Here is a 16,865-nt window from a genome sequence, read left to right on the forward strand (position 1 = left end):
GTACCCGTGACAGGCAAGGGCCCAAAACCTATTGAGGAGACATCAAAAGGACCTATCACAAAACAACCTGGTTTTGCAAAGGGGGTCCCATGAGTTTTTGACCCCGGGCTCGGCGGCCATCTAGGGAAACCTACCAAACCCACACATATCTGAAAACTAGACACCATGGGGAGTCCAGCAAGGTATGGCTTGTGTGGGTCCCCCAACACTTCCCTACCCAGAATTCCCTGCAAACCTCAAATTTACCTAAAAAAAACACTTTTTTTTCCTTCAAATTTCTGTGTGGGAAAGTTCTGGAATCTTCGTGGATCCACAAATTTCCTACCACCCAGCGTCCCCCAGGTCTCCCAAAAAAAATGATACCTCACTCGCATGGGTGGGTCAAGTACCCGCGACAGGAAAGGGCCCAAAACGTACTGAGGAGACATCAAAATTACCTACCACAAAACAACCTGGTTTTGCAAGGGGGTTACCTGGGTTTTTGGCCCCGGGCTCGGTAGCCATCTTGGGAAACTACCAAAGCCACACATTTCTGAAAACTAGACATCTGGAGGAGTCCAGCGAGGTATGGCTTGCATGGGTCCCCCAACGTTTTCCTACCCAGAATGCCCTACAAACCTTAAATTTAGCTGAAAAAAACAAATTTTCCACATATTTTTGGGTGGAATCACAGTGCCGGCACAAATGTTCTACCCCACAGCATTTCCCTTAGTCTCCCGAGTAAAATGATACCTCACTTACCTAAGGGGCTGCTCCCCCTCCCTGGTGTCTATTGGTTGGATCCCTGCAACATTGGAAAGGGGGAATTCTCCCCTTTCCAACGATACCTATCCTGTCTTTCTACGTGCTCACGGGGGTGAACACGTAGAAAGTGGAAGTAGAAACTGAAATGAGCCTAAAGGCTCATTTGAGTTTCGGTTTCAGTGAAATGACGTCAGCGCGACGTGCGCGCTGATCGCCATTTCACTGAAACAGGGGGGAGGCCTCGGGAGCTGGGGAAACTCTTCCCCAGCTCACGAGGCTCTTTATGTGAAAAGAGAATCCCTCAGGTGCCCGCACCGGAGGGATTTCTGGGGCGTGTGCTCATGACGGCTGGGAGCCGTAATGAGCACACGCCCACTGTGTGTCATGACGGCTCCCGGCTGTCATGAACACAGAATGGGTTAGTAGAAGAATTATATAACTGTGAGAATTATGATTATCTTGCTTTGAATTGATTATGTTTTCTTACATCTCACAATAAATATTCCACATGTTTTTCTCTACTTACAGAGGCCCAGAGTGCTTCAGATGTTTAACCTGCCCTTAGATGCCTATTTCCCTGGGCTGAAAGGGGTGTTAACATCCCAAACAAATGCCTAATTGTGCTGTTTTATGTTGATTTCGACTGCATTCAGTGCTTCATTTGTAAAAGAATAATCCTCTGTGCCATACCTCTGCTCTGGTGGTGCTATTAAAAATTGGCGCGCCAATACCAAAACTGCCGTCTGTTGGATTCACCTCAGATCTCTTTAATCCACTACCGGACACTGCTGCCCCTTTATCTATCTCTTGCCGGCCCCTGCTTTCTCCCTTTGTTTTTTTTTTTTAAATCTTTTTGTTGAAACATGCATTGGTTCAAATAGGCAATACAGAGGACACAGATAGAGGATAAATAATAAAGACGTACAGAGGAGGAGGATTCCATTTCGACATAAGAGGGGAGCATCACAGGGTAAGGGGTACATTTGGTTCAGAACAATCAGGAGCCGTACAGATTTCTGCCCGATATCTAATCGAAGGGCTTCAGGTATGTGCCCATTTTTCGGGGCATCCCCTGGTGACATAGACCGTCTTCTCCCTAAATATACACCAGTCAAGGTCCCTCCCCCAGGCCTCCAATGTAGGTGGTTTAGCAGCTCCGCATAATTGTGCAATGTTTCTCTTGGCTATCATGAATCCCAGGGTGGCCCATTGTGTCTTGTCAGTGTTCAGGTCTGTGGGTTCCCATATGTTTAGGAGGCAAACGCCTCACCTCCAGTAAAAGACGGATGCGTAGCGCAGCAAATATTGCGTTGTGTACCTCATGCCAGAAAGAACTGATGAACTTACATTCCCATATAATGTGTAGTAAGGTTCCCAGTTGACCACAGCCTCTCCTGCATTCCCCTTTGTCGGTTACCCCCATATGGATCAAGCGTGGCCCGGTGATGTACACACAGTGAAGAATTTTTAGCTGTACCAGTCTAAGGCGCGCCGGTATGGTGATCACTCTGGGGGAAGACATTGCCTCTTGCCAGTCTTCGTCGTCTATCTCGATCCCATCTCCTGTCCATTTCTCCCTTAATGCCTGTAACAGTCATATTGTTTATCAGTTTTTTGTATATTAGGGAAATCGTCTTTTCAGGTAGGTGGCCATCTAATATTCTGTCCTCTAAGGGTGAGGCTTCAGGTGGGATTGTCCCTTTAGGTAGAAGCGTTTGAAGTGAGTGTAGGATCTGGGCATATCGGAAATATTCCGTGTCAGCTAGATCACATTCAGCCTGTAATGTATTGAAGGAATTTGACTCCCCCTTCTCCCCAAATGTCTTTGATTTGTGTAATGCCAATGAAATCGCATCTGTCAAAGCCTTTTGACCTCCATAGGCTGCCCAGTGTTTCAGAACCACAAAGAAGAGTTGCCAACTTCAGTTTACGTCCCCACCCAAGGGTGTTGGTTGCGTTGTGCCAAATTCGGACCGAATGATTGGTGGGGCCCGTCAAGGTGCATTTTTTAGGCAGCGAATAGAGTGCCCTGTTATAGTTACTTCCGGGGAGAAGCCATTTATTTATGGTGTAGCCAGGGTCGTCGCCTCGTCCATAGGTGCCGTGATTTATGGCAGCCAGATGTGCTACCCAGTAATATTTTTTTATGTCAGAAGGCTTATGCCACCATCGTACCAGTTTATGGTCAGTTTATTTAGGGCGATACGCAGTTTTCCGTCCCAAAGCAATTCTCTCTGAAAACCTTCTATTTCCCTGAAATATTGTGCAGGTACCGGGTCAAGGGCATTTTGCAATGAGTAGATAAATCTGGGCAAAGACATAATTTTAAACAGGGCCTCTCTGCCCAGTAGGGAGAGGGGAAGCGACTTCCAACGATAATATTTTTTTTTGAGTTTACGCAGGTGCTGAAGAAGGGATCTCCCCAAAGGGCGAATAATAGGGATTTACCCCAATTGACTGTGAAGCCAGAGAATCTGAAGAACACTGCCAACATTTCTAACACTACTATTAGGGATTTTGTCCGGGAGGCCAGATAAAGTAAAAGGTCATCCGCGTAGAGTGAGATGTGGACCTCCCAGTCAGGGGGCCATCTCGGCCCTCGTATCCTATGATCTTGCCGGATCCAAGCAGCCAGCGGCTCCAGGGCAATGGCAAAAAGAAGGGGTTAGAGTGGGCGACCCTGACTGGTTCCTCAGCCAAGTGGGAACGTGGATGACAGTTTTTTATTGACCACTACCTGGGCCAGAGGGTCTTGGTACAGGAGATGTACACACTGTATGTTTTTTGGGCCAAATCCCAGTTTTGCAATTACTGCCCAGAGGTAGGGCCACTCAACCGGGTCGAATGCCATGGTTGCGTCCAGGGACACTATTACAGCCAACTGATGAATGGTTGATGCTCTGCCCAGCACTCTGTGAATCCTCCGTAAGTTCAGGGCCGTATTTCTGTGTGGCATAAAGCCAGACTGATCTCGGTGCACCAAGGTGCCTATTACCTTAATCAGACGGGCAACCAGAAGTTTGGCCAGGATTTTGGGTTCCGCGTTTAGGAGGGAAAGCACCCTATACGAGGCACAGTCAGTCCGGGGCTTCCCCTCTTTATGTATGGTGACTATAGTGGCTATTCTCTGTTCCCTCGGTAGAGCTCCAAGTTCTATAGATTCCTCAAACATCGATTTTAGGTGTGGTGCGAGTTTATTGGGCCGTATTTTATATAGCTCGATGGGGATACCGTTTGGTCCAGGAGCCTTAAGCGGTTTCAATGCGTGTATTGCTTACGTAATTTCATCTGTGGTCAAGTCCCATAAAGACACGATCCACTGAGGAGAGACAAGGGAGTCTGATGTCACAAAGGAGGTCTTGGGAGTATTCCTCAGTGTGTGAGGTCGCTGTTGAGTGTACATTTTGGAAATGAGTGGCGAATTTGTCAACTATGTCTTGGGGTTCAGTGAGAGAGGTGCCTCCATTGTCTTTAAGCTCCGGGACTAATCTGCCCACCCAGTCTTTTTTGTCTAACCATGCTATTAGCTTCCCTGCTCTGTCACCCAGTTCGTATATTCTACCCTAACATTCCCTGCTCAGGAGTTTGGCCTTGTCCGTGACCAGGGCTTTATAGTCGTGTTGTTTCAGGCTCAGGAAATGGAGCTTCTCCGGTGTTACACCAATTCTAGGTCGCCCTCCAGCCGATAAATGTCAGCCTCTATGTCAAGGATTTCTTTTTGTTTTTCTTTCTTCGCCCGTGTGATCAAGGACAGAGCCTGACCTCGAATTACGGTCTTGAAAGCTTCCCATAGGGACTGGAATGAGGATACTGACCCCCAGTTGTCGGTGAAGTAATCGTCTATAGTCTTGAGGAGGTTTTTATGAAATTTCGGATCTCGAAGGTACCAGGGGTTGATTGGAGCCAGCCTACCCACTGTGGCTTGATTGAGTAGTATGGGGACCCTTTGCTGGATTGGACTTCGTGCTACTAGGACCTTTGCTCTTGGACTCCTGGTTCTGGGCTGCTAACCTGCTTCTACACTACTGCTTGCCGGACCCGCTTCGCGGGTCCCGCTTCGCAGGGGAAGCTGCCGGGGAATCTGTGGAGTTGCTGTGTTGACAGAGGAGTGTTGGGGCATCTGCTCAGGGCTGCAAGCGTTCTGCAGGGACTACATCTCCCAGTAGTCCCTGCCTGGCCAATTTAGATCACCTGGCCCGCTCTCCCTGTTAGCCCCGCCCCCTGTGCATCACACTTAACCTATAATAGTGGTCTCTACTTCCGCTGTGCGGGAGCGCGCGGGAGCGTCCCGGGAGAAGCCCGGGACAAGGGCGGGACCGTCTGTGGCCGTCCGTGGTCAGGCGAGGTTGGGTTGGGCCATTGCCCCTGGTTAATTTTGTACACATTATTATTGGTGTTAGTATAATTCTTTTATTGTCATAGTACTAATTAAAACTGCAATGCCTCTACGCTCCGGTAAGGAACGTACAGTACAATTGCAGACTGCTAAGGGGGTGGTTTCAGGTCCATTAGACGCATTCATTACTCGAGCTACTGGGATCTTAGAAAAAGAGATAGCGATGGCCGAGAAAAGGCTTTCTATTGACCTAATTAGTGGGAAGCGTTCCTCTCTGGGTAGGTTGGCACTAATACCCAGCCCCGTTGCACAAGCCCAGAGTAACAGTCTACATTTGGTTACAGCAGAGGTGCACCGCGAGGGGGAAGGGGAGGGCATCCCACCCTCCGTGGGGGAAACTGATTCGTATCTGGATGATACCCAAGACAGCAGGGGAATTGGAAATGAAAATGAAAGTGTGCTCTTGGCCAGTAATTCTGAGTCGGACCCACTGCGGGACGAGGACCTGTTGAGAATTGTACCTCGCAAAAGGAAAAGGCGTTTGGGCCATCAGGGGGGGGGGAGCTTTCAAGATTTCAAAGACCATTGATCTGGCCCACACTAGCGCCCCAAACCCCGAGGCCCTTCCTACTCTCTGTCCTGCCCTGGTACCAATAGATCCCTCCCATACCCCCTTTGGTTCCTCTGACCCATGTCCAATTTGTTTTAGTAGTGATGAAAGCTTATTGGTAAAAATGGAGGCTATGATCAAAACTCTTTTACTTCCTGTACTTGAGAGAACAAGGTTGATGACCTCTAAACTGGATGTACTTGAGTCCATTGTAAATACTAATACTGGTTTACTACATAAGTTTACTAGCCCCAAAAATGCCGCGGGGAATCCTTGTTCCTCTACGATCATTACAAAGGGCCAGAAAATTGCACCAACTGGTAAAACTGTAACCTCCGTGACCACTGGCTTAGCATCCAATTTTCCTGACCCTAAAACAAATAAAGATTCAGTGGTGGGGGGATCCTCTAGGGTTAAGGATTGTACTCCGGTTGTAGGCTCTTTGTTGCAGGTGTCAAAGAAGGCCACCTCCAAATCTAATCCCCAACGAACACCGGCGTTACGGCCGCAAGACCGTGCAAAGGGTGCTCCTAGTACATCGTCTCAGTCCACCACAGGGCAGGCAGCTAAAGTGAGCATGAATTCTACCACCCCCTTAAGGAAACCTAACAAGCGGGCTCACCCTCGCACAGACCTACCCCCTGAAGCAACTCTGCATACAATAGTTTTAACTGGTGTAGCACAACTTAGGGAGGGTGCCAACGAATCCTATGGGGACCTTCATAACAAAGTGGTATTCTGGTTAAACAAAAATCGCCCCCTTCCCCCATCATCCGTGACTGAAATCTTGTTTGTGAGGAGAGTTGAATGGGTGGGTCACGGCAGTAAGGACTTAGAGGGGGATTGTATCATTATATCTTTTAAAGATCCCTGGCTGGTAGATTTCTTACGTAGGGAAGCAAGGTTTGCAAGATTGGGGGATGTGCAGACCTTAGGTCTTGACTATTTTTATCAAGACGATTCTGTGAGTTTCCTCCGAGACATCTACCCTCAAGATTGCCAGTCAGGAGGCACCAAGCTGATAGAACACCCTACCTCCCGCAGTACCCATTATTGTTTAACCGCTTTGAGCCCCTCTCTGGCCTGGAGGCATTGATTGACTCTACCCGGTTGCAGGGAATGAAAAGCTTATGAGGAATCGGGTGAGCGAGGAAGACGGAGCTGGTTTGGAGATGCCACAGGGGGTTGTTGGGAAAGAGAGAATGGAGGTGCTGGATCCAGGGAAGAATTCTGAAATACTTACAGGGGGTGTGATAGAAGGTGCAGGTGGGGTGGGATTCGAGCAGGGGGACACTAGCAAGGTGGTAGTGGCTCGAGATGCGACTAGGGTGGAGAGTCATCAAGTGAGCTTAGTTGCACCCTTGGCAGTGGACCGGAGTGGGCCATGTAGCGTAACAACAATACAGGAAACACTTAAATTAGCTTCTTGGAATGTGGCAGGGATTAAGGGGCGGATGGATTCCGAGGATTGGTTAGAATATATTGATACATTTGATGTTTTATTATTTCAAGAAACCTGGGCACCGGATCCAATTTATAGGGCTGGGTTTTTTAATTTTTACAAACCAGCTATAAAGGGCAGTAAAGGTCGGGCATCCGGAGGGCTCGTGACATGGGTTAAGCAGGCAATGGGATACCATCCAACTGAAATATTTGCGGATCACCCAGATCTCTTGGGCATTAAATTAAGCAAGGACGGCTACCAGGATCTTATAGTCATCAACATCTATGCACGCGGCCAACCGGGTGGCCGTTGCCCTAGCATTGTAGACTTTGTGGACATATATCTTGAAGGGTTAGGGAGAGACAAGATATTTGTTCTAGCTGGGGATTTCAACTGTACTTTTGAGCCCCTCTATGTTGTAGGGGATAATTGGGGGTTAGCAGAGGATGTGGTTTGGAAGATCCCAGAACTGTCCGTTGATAAAATCACAAAAGGAACTGAGGCAGCTCTACATTGGATGGGCTTGTGCCTGAATTGGGGGCTAAGAGCTACAAATGGCCGTACTGCCTCTGATCAGGGAGGCAATTCCACCTTTGACAATGGGCTAAGGAAAAGCCGTATAGATTACATCTTGTTGAAGATGGAATATTGGCCACTTCTGATAGATATGGAGGTAGTACCCCGCCCTGAAAGCGATCATAATCCTTTGTCACTTAGTCTGAGACTTCCGGGTACATGTGGAAGGATTCCACCAGTTGTTCACTCGACAGGGGACACTATCCTGACCAACGATAGAAGAAGGCTTAAATGGACAAGGATTGTGGGGGACGAGTCTATTCTGGATAGCATTACGAATGTGGTTTCCAAGACTGCTAACGACATTTCGACCCTTGTCACCATTAGGGGTGATATTGATAATATTTGTGAACTCCATGAACAATGCTTCGCCCAGCTCAAGGTCCTTCTAACGCTGCCGCCAACCAAAGGCACCCTAAAGGTGCATACCTCCCGGCAGAAATGGTACAACAAGCAATGTAGGGAGGCCCATAGCAGATTAGTGAAAGCAGTTAAGTCCAGGATTTTGAGTGACATAAAGGAAACTAGGGCACAGTATAAAAAAATCCAGTGGAAAGCAAAAAGAGAGTGGGAAGATAATTATTGGTCTGACCTTCTGGATGCCTGCACTTCCAATAAGCAGATTAAGTTCTGGGAAACTGTAAAGTGGGGCAGAAATCCCGACTCCCATTTACCTACTAACCCTGTATCCGCAGAAGCCTGGGTGGAGTTCTACTCTCGTCAATTCAAGGATTTGAATTTAGAATCCACTACAGGTTTACCTAGGTCACAAACTATGTTTGTCCATACAGAAGAGCTGACTTTTACAGAACAGGAGACCGAGATTGCACTCGGCCTGACCCAGCGGGGGAAAGCACCAGGGATGGATCTAATCCCAGCTGATCTATATAAAAACAATCCCCAACTTTGGATTCCCTACATAACCAGGATCGCAAACACTATTGCTAAGGGGGCCAGGATCCCCGTATCATGGAAGGGGGCTGAGATTCTCCCAATTTTCAAAAAAGGTGATCGTTCCAACCCAGGGAATTACCACCCAATTAGCCTTATAGACTCATTCCAAAAGGTCATAGCAAGGATGGTCCTTGCAAGAGTTCAGGGCTGGATGGAGCTAGAGGGTATTTTGTCCCCAATGCAGGCCGGCTTCAGATCTGGTACAAGTACCATCGATCAGATTTTCAGATTTTGTCTGATCTACTGGAAGGTGGTACTGCTGGGCGGTGGAACTATCTATGCCGCGTTTATCGATCTGAAGTCGGCCTTCGACTTGGTGCCAAGGGCAAACTTTGGTCTGTTCTTAGAGACCTGGGATTGCCAATTGAATTATTAGATCTGATTGTCAGATTACACAAGGGCAATTTTGCAAGGGTTAGGTGGGGAGGCCAAGGACAGGTGACGGATTGCTTCCCCGTAACACGGGGCGTCCGTCAGGGGTGCGTACTGGCGCCCACGCTCTTCTTATTGTTCATCGATCAAGTGGTTAAGTTTTTTGCCAGTACCCCCACTGATGCACCCACTCTGGGGGGGACCAGGTTTCCTATGCTCATCTTCGCTGATGACACATTACTCCTCTCCAAGACCCGTAGCGGTTTACAGTTAGCACTGGACCGGTTTGAGGAGTTCTGTCGCATCAACGATCTTAAGATTAATGTGAGCAAAACGAAATTTATGGTGCTCACTAAGAGTCATCCCCTAAGGAGTGTAGTGACTATGAATGGAGAGAGTTTGGAACAAGTCGAGGTTATGACCTATTTGGGAGTAACCTTGGACTATCGTCTCCGTTGGAAAGCGCAGGTGGATACACTACATTTAAAATTTGCGCGTCTCACGGGTTGTCTCCTACAAGAGCAAAAAAGGTCCCTTACTAAGCGAGTTAAACCTGCACTTCGGATCTATACAACCAAGGTTAACGCTGCAATTTTGTATGGGGCAGATCTTTGGGGACATATGGACCTCTCTACCCTGGTGAAAACGCAGTGCAAGTTCATGCGGAAAACTTGTAGGTCTACCTCAGTCCTCTCCATCTAAACCACTTTGTCTGGATATGGGCTGTAACCCAATAAACGAAATGGCAAGGTACAGACTGGTGGCTTTTTGGATACGTATTTGAACCTCTCCCGACCTTAGTCTTTTTGCTAATGAGCTTGCAGAAGTAAGATCAATTTGGGGGTCCAGTGGTATTCCATGGCTGCGTGCAATAAAATCGATCCTGGTTGAAATGGGCCTTGAGCAGCTGTGGTTTTCCCCGGGATCTAATACTTTTCCATCAAAACAGGAGTACAAGGCACTTTATTGGGCCTCTGTTCGCCAAGTTTTGGTCACTGCTTCTGGCTCCGCTAGTTTAACAGGAAGGTTCCTGACTTTTAAGTTGGATCCCTTCCTAGAGAACTATTGGGACATTATCACTAGGCCACTTGACAAGAAACTTTACCATCAGTTTTGTGTGGGATCCTTGCCCTTGAATTCGTTCACTAAAAACTGGTCTAATGGAGCGAGCGAATATTGCTCTTGGTGCCCGGGACACAAGGAGAGTGTGGGTCATCTTCTATTTGCCTGTCCGATTTATCAAGCCCCCCGAAGTAAATGGATAAAACCCCTTTGCAAGCGACTTAAATACAAAGGGTGCGCTGAGGCTATTTGGCCACTTAGAACTAACACCTCTGATGTAATTGTTGTGAGCGTAGCCAAATTCTTGGGGTGGGCATGGGTGATTAGAACGAGAAGTAAGCAGAAATGATTAAGATCCTGTCTCTTTTTTAATTCCAATGTTTTTAATTCCAATCTTTTTAAATTTCTAGGTCAGGTTTGTCTTTGTATTGTTAGGCTGTTTAATTGTAATTTTAAAACAATGTTATACTCTATATGTATGAATTTCATGAAATTCGAATCTGTATACAGTAATTGAAGCTATAATCGTGTTTGCTGTAACACCAACTCTTATAATAATTTGTATGTCTACAATTTCACGTTTTTAAAAAATATGTCTTTTATGATTTTATTATCGAAATAAGGACTTAAATTTTTTTTTTTTTTTTTAAAAGAGTACTATGTGTATCCATACCGGAGAGTGATCAGAGATGCCCATGGCAAGGTGTCTGATTTCATGTATGTGAGTGACTTGTGCTGCAGGGACAAGACTATAATCTAGACGGGAAAGCCTATGGTGGGTGCCTGAGTGAAAGGTGTGTATATCCGGTCTGGGTGATAAACTCTCCAAGAGTCCACCAGGCCCATAGCATTGAGAAAATTGGGCAGCCAGGGTGCAGCGGGTCCTATTGCCCTAGGGGTATAGCGGTCTAATGTGCCGAGACTATGGCATTAAAATCACTGCCGAGGACCAGGGGCCTCATTTATGAAAAGTGACGCATCGCTGCGTGAAAACAGCGATGCGTCACTTTTCACTGCGCTCTCCCTGCGACATGATTGATGCGTCATATTTATAATATGACGCATCATGTCGCAAGGAGTTACAGATACGTCAGTATTTCTGACGTATCTGTAGGCGCAAAAGTGACGCATTGCTGGAGTGTGTCACAAAAGTGACGCAACTCCAGCAATGCTTCCTTTCACATGGGGAAAGCCCCATGTGAAAGGGCTTGCGTCAGTCTTACGCCTGCTGTGAGGCAGGCGCAAGATTTTGATGCAACAGCGTCCTAAAAGTGACGCAGTGAAATCTCATAGATTTCACTGCGTCACTATTACGAGGCTTTTTGCGGGTGAACGCCCCCTCTGCATGCATTATACCTGACGCAGGTATAATGTAGCGCAGGGGTTTACAAAGTGACGCATCTGCTTAGATGCGTCACTTTGTAAATAGTGCGCATCAGGAGGCATGTTTTTCGCCGCCAATTCGTCACAAAAAGTGACGCATCTGAAGCGCAAAACTCACGCAAGGCCTCATAAATGAGGCCCCAGGAGGCCATCTGGTACAGTGAGTAGAAATGAACCCAGAGCAGTGAAGGTGGAGCCCAGCAGTCCCGGGGGTACATATATTGACATGAACGTGCGAATTGTGCGACCCTCCCATGTGCCCGAAATCCCAGTGTATCTGCCTCTCTCATCCGTCCAGACGGAGCCCACCTCAAGTGGGAGTGAATTTTTAATCATGATGCCTACTCCTCTGGAGCCAGCTTTCTCCCTTTGTGTACAGTTTTTACGGCTTTATCTTCTTCCTTCTATCCCTCTTATGTGTTTTTCTCTCTGTTGTTTGCAGTCAGTGTCAGATGTGGAAACGTAAATGCCAGTTCTCAAAAATGAGCGCCAGTTCTCAAAAATGAGCGCCAGCGGGCCCCACAGGTTGAAATTAAGCACTGGTTGCATTATTTTATTTGTCGACCATTCAAACTTGACACCTGCAAAGTCGGGAGACACTCACCAGGGAGAACTCAATACCGTAATTTTTTCTTAGCATGTATAAAGAGATACTTGTATCCAAACCACGTTTTGATACTTGTGTGGTACATTTCTTCTCTAACTCAAAGACTTTTTCTTCGTCAGGCCATCTGGACACAATGGTGCATAATGGAGGTGGGGGGATGGTATACATTTAGATAGTGGGATGTTTCACATACTGCTCTGATTGCTGGTGACATCCCTTTCCACTCCTCTGCATCTTTTTCTTTTGTGCTGACTGTGATTGGTCTGATCTTCCCATTTCCAGGTAGGTTAAATCTGTGCTTTGTTTCTCCTTTGTTCATAAAGAGGGCAGCTGGTATTGGAAGCGGAGCTGGAGAAATCACTGAAAGAATGCTTCTATCTAGGACACGGTTTTGAGTGCAGCCCTTCCTCGCCAACTTCAGTAGAAGATGCGCAGCTGACAGAAGAGCACAGGTAGGTAGCACTGAAGGTCGATCACACTCCGTTGTGCTTCGTAATGGGACGATAGTAATAAACAAAGAGTATAATATGCCTATGTGCAGGATCAAGTAACAGTTGGGGGAAAAATATCTCCATTCATAAAAAAAGAGATGCTTCTCTAAAGATAACATTATCTTTTTAAATGTTAACAAAAATATACTAAAAATATGAAAACCCCCATTCGGAAATTAAATCAAGGATTGGTAATGCCAAATGTGTGGGATTTTGTTTGCAAACCGTTTTTTAACTAAGCTTCCATAAACCACAACACAGACGCAGCTTGGGCATGTGGCAGCAGCAGCAGCAGTACAAACTTCCAACACTCCCAAGAAACAATTAAAATCATGATAGCTGTGTATGCTTTCTCACCCACAGAGAATATGCACAATAGATGTGGCAACCGGAACCGTTATTGTCAGGTAGCAGCAGAACATGGTGATTGATTGATTGGTGTGTGATTGTGTGTGTGTTTCTGTGTAAGACAGAATTCGCCCGACAAATTGGAATCATTTTTCTGTGAAAAAAGGTGACTGGTCTCTGAAAAGGGCAAAACAAACTCCTTCTGGTACAGGCGCTTAGATGGATTCTCTGCCGTTAATGTTCTAAGCTTTACTTTTTGCTTTGGGAGCCATAGCTCCTTAAGGTCATGGCTCTGTCAGAGTGTTGGACAAGTATGAATAATGAGCTTCACTCGGTTGGGACATGCAAAGGATCCAGTTTATCTGTGGTTGGTGCAGACCTATGCCAGGTAGCCATCAGGCGAGGAGCACTGTAGTGAGGGACGTGACATTCACCAGCTTAGAAATGGCCTTGTAACTTTGAATTGTTCATTGTAATATCCTGTTGCTCCAGTTCTGCAAATTTCGTCCAAAGCTCTATGTTCATTGCATCCCTCTTTCACAGTTTTCTCAAAATCTTTGACTGTGCCCCTCGCTCCTTAACCTCCTTCCTGTGCTCCTGTTAAAAAACAAACATGGACGATCAATAAGTACTTCGGTAGTGGTGACTAGGATTCGTTGTAACCTTGTTTTGAAAGTTGACTTGGACACTCACATATGTCTGGAAACATACAGACTGAAAGAGACGTCACTCTCAGTTTAAACAAATTTAACATACATTATGGATATTATTCTATAGTGCCTTAATACATAAGGCACCACATCTGCATGCATTTTAATCGGACAAAGAGTGGGGCAAAATAGAGGGAGAGTTGGAATGGAGCACAAGAACGTCAACCACCCTTGAGCTAATGCTGATAGAATTAGGGTGTAAGTTTGCCAATGCATTGGCATTGTATTCAAGTGGATAAAGAGTTTCAGTCTCTTACAAAAATATCTTGAAGAGAAATATTTCAAATTCATCCCCCTCCAAGGCCAATCATGGTGCCCCAGCTCTCAGATTATGCTACAAATAAAATGCCCATAGAAATAGCCAGATCAAGATGTTGGGATTTACCAATTTGTTTCCTTGCACTCAACTTCTAAGTCAAGTATGATGTTGAATTGCATATGGATTTTTGTTGGGACGGTACTCACTACAGTTGCAGAGTTCACCAGACTAAAATGTCTCAGTGAATGATGTGGTTACATTCCATGAAGTGATGAACATAGCAGCCAGGGAAGCACCAAATTAGTACTGTCATTCTTTTTCTTTAAGTAGAAAGTTCAGTAAAATATGAGACTTTACAAAATAAGGTACAGCAAGACCCTTAGTGCCTTTAGTCCTATGTTAAAGACAACCAACTATGATCACATTCCTAGCTCTGGCCTCAGTTAAAGCCGTTAAGATACGTCAGGAAAGGCTGTTCCCATTACCTTCTTTTACTCTAAGTTAGGAAGAATCCTCCACATGGTTCTCTGATGGTTCCTACAGCGTGTTGCTGTCTACATCCGTTGCTCCAATCACATCTGCGAATGGACTGCTGTGTTGAAGCTAGACCTGTCATACTCGTAATCTATGAAAAAATGATCTGGTTGTCTTATTTATTTTGTTTTGTCTAGATAAAATTTAGAAACTCTTTTAACATTTAGTGATTGTAGAGATCTCTCTGCTGGAGTTGATGGATTTGGAAAGAAATTAGGCAAGGAAATTCTCTAATAATTAGGAGAAATCTGAAACCACCTCAGGAAGAAAACTGGGATTGGGTCTCATTACCACTTTATTACTATGGAATACTCTAAATAGTTCACTAGGGCATATGGCTTGAATTTCACTCATTCTGCTGTTGTAAACGAATCTAGGACCCTAGTGTAACTTTTCCCGATTCATGCCCTTATATAGGTATATTTTACCCTATCCTTATATAGGCATAGAAATCATTACCATATTTGGCCTGAGCCTTACAGCCCAAATACGGCAAGGCTACTTCCACTAAGTTCCGAGAACTCACAACGATTTCTTGGAAAAACCCGCCTTCAGCAGCTAGGAACTTCCCCCTGCTTAAATATTAAGTTAGAACAAACACAAAACGGGAACTCGCACAGCTGAGGGTAAATCAGGTAATGTCTTTTGCACAGTGAGTGTGCAGCAAGAGGAAACACAAATAAATATTAAGTTATCCAAGAAATCCTGGAGTTTTCTGGGAATTGAACCTTTGGGTGACGTTATTAAGTCCAACCATGCGTCAAACTCGGCACCTTCATGGTATAAATATGCCTACATTTGCCCAAACTAACACACGGTGGTTCTTGGAGCAGATCGACTAACTACTTGCCCAACGCCCTGCAGCAGCAAGTGCCGAAGGAAGCCGACCCTTCAGCAGACGCACTGAGAGACGCTGTTTCTTCTCTTGCCGAGAAATCCAGCTCCAGTGTTTCCAGCTTACCCTTGCGGGTATCTGGGAGATCGAGTCCTGAGAGAGAGATACAAGACCTCCTTCATTCTAAATCAAGGTACGGAGCTGATTAGACCCTTAAAGAATTCTTGATTAGACTCTTGGCAGATTCTAGGCAAAGAATACTAAACTTAAAACTACTCCTAAACTTATTTCTTCCCTTGTGCTAGGCTTAGGTCAGGTACATCGGGGTAGGCGTATTTTAGAAGCACCAGTTGAGTACTTTTAGCCATCTCTTTTTATCATTGTATGTATTTTATGCATTTAATCTATTTAAAGCAACTTATGGCTTAGAAACCATATCATGCTTTTACAGTACTACTTTATAATACTGTTTGTAATATATGCCTTGTACTTTATAACCAGCATTACTATTGTAGCAGTACATTTCTCATGCTTGAGGTAGAAGACTGTTAAATAAATACCTTTTATTGAAAACGCCCGTCTCTCTAATTTCTCAGCTACTCTGGTGAAACTAAGTATACACGATTGACTGAGTAAAATAGTTATCTATTGTTTCCATGACTCTGAAGATTGATTTCTTATTCTTGGGAAACAAAGTTGTCATGTTATATGGTTGTCAGAAACTAACCCCTTCTTGTACTTTCGAGAAAGTTTCTAGTGACCTCTGAGCTAGCTGGCACACACATAATTAAGTCTAATATATTCGGCAGAGACCTAGTTGACCTTAGTCCTACGTCTAACCTGCAGTATATATTATTCCAATGCGCAGAGCCTATTGGGAATATAGGAACTACACTACATGGCGCCCAACGTTTGGTAAGGCGATAATTTAACGCTAGATACTAGAGTAACTCAGTCGTGCTTTTCACACAGACCCCTTTTCCTGTAAAAACTCCAAAAGACGTCTGGAGTGGGTAAAAGGATAATATCCGCCAAAACTGAGTAGGACAAAAAATCCTATATATTAGTTTTTGGTTTGTTCAACGTTGAAGGATACAGTGTTCCAAAATATTGTGCACCTAATCTTTGTTTCCTTGAAACTTGTTCTGCAAACTCTCAGCCTACTAAAATGTCGGATAGTGATACCGAAATAGAGAGAGCTGCAGCAGCAGCTCAAGCGGCTTTAGATGACGCTGCTATCTTAGAAAATGACACGGATGCTATACTGCTCCCAGTAAATGTAAGGAAAAGTATAACTTACAAACTGATAAATAATGGAGTATCAGCAAGAGGAGGCAGAGTAATCTTTGTCATAGAGGCACATGAATATCGGCAGACAGAGGTATTCTATTCATGGATTCAGTTTCCAGCAGAAAATGCAGGAACACGAGAGTTCCACTACTACAAAGCAGAGGAACCTCCAATGGAATACGTTCCTTTCGAGGACATTGAAATTCCATTAACTTACCAAGATCATCAGCTCTGGTTTAAAGCCGCCATAAACATGAAAATAACATTACCAGGCTCGGTCCACTAGGTAGACCTGGAGCTACATGGCCGG

The 16,865-nt window shown here is 45.4% G+C and overlaps 1 protein-coding gene across 13 annotated transcripts in view; it reads left to right on the forward strand.

Moving 5' to 3' along the window:
* FAM178B (family with sequence similarity 178 member B) overlaps positions 1 to 16,865 on the forward strand; it is a 2,777,737-nt gene that overhangs the window by 1,392,043 nt on the left and 1,368,829 nt on the right. For all 13 annotated transcript variants that reach the window (XM_078666947.1, XM_078666951.1, XM_078666950.1 and 10 more), the window contains one exon: positions 12,412 to 12,540. In XM_078666947.1, the coding sequence (XP_078523073.1) occupies positions 12,412 to 12,540 (129 nt within the window). The remainder of the gene's footprint in view (positions 1 to 12,411; positions 12,541 to 16,865) is intronic.

The sequence above is a fragment of the Lissotriton helveticus genome, chromosome 11 (assembly GCF_964261635.1).
Source record: "Lissotriton helveticus chromosome 11, aLisHel1.1, whole genome shotgun sequence".
Classification (NCBI taxonomy): domain Eukaryota; kingdom Metazoa; phylum Chordata; class Amphibia; order Caudata; family Salamandridae; genus Lissotriton; species Lissotriton helveticus.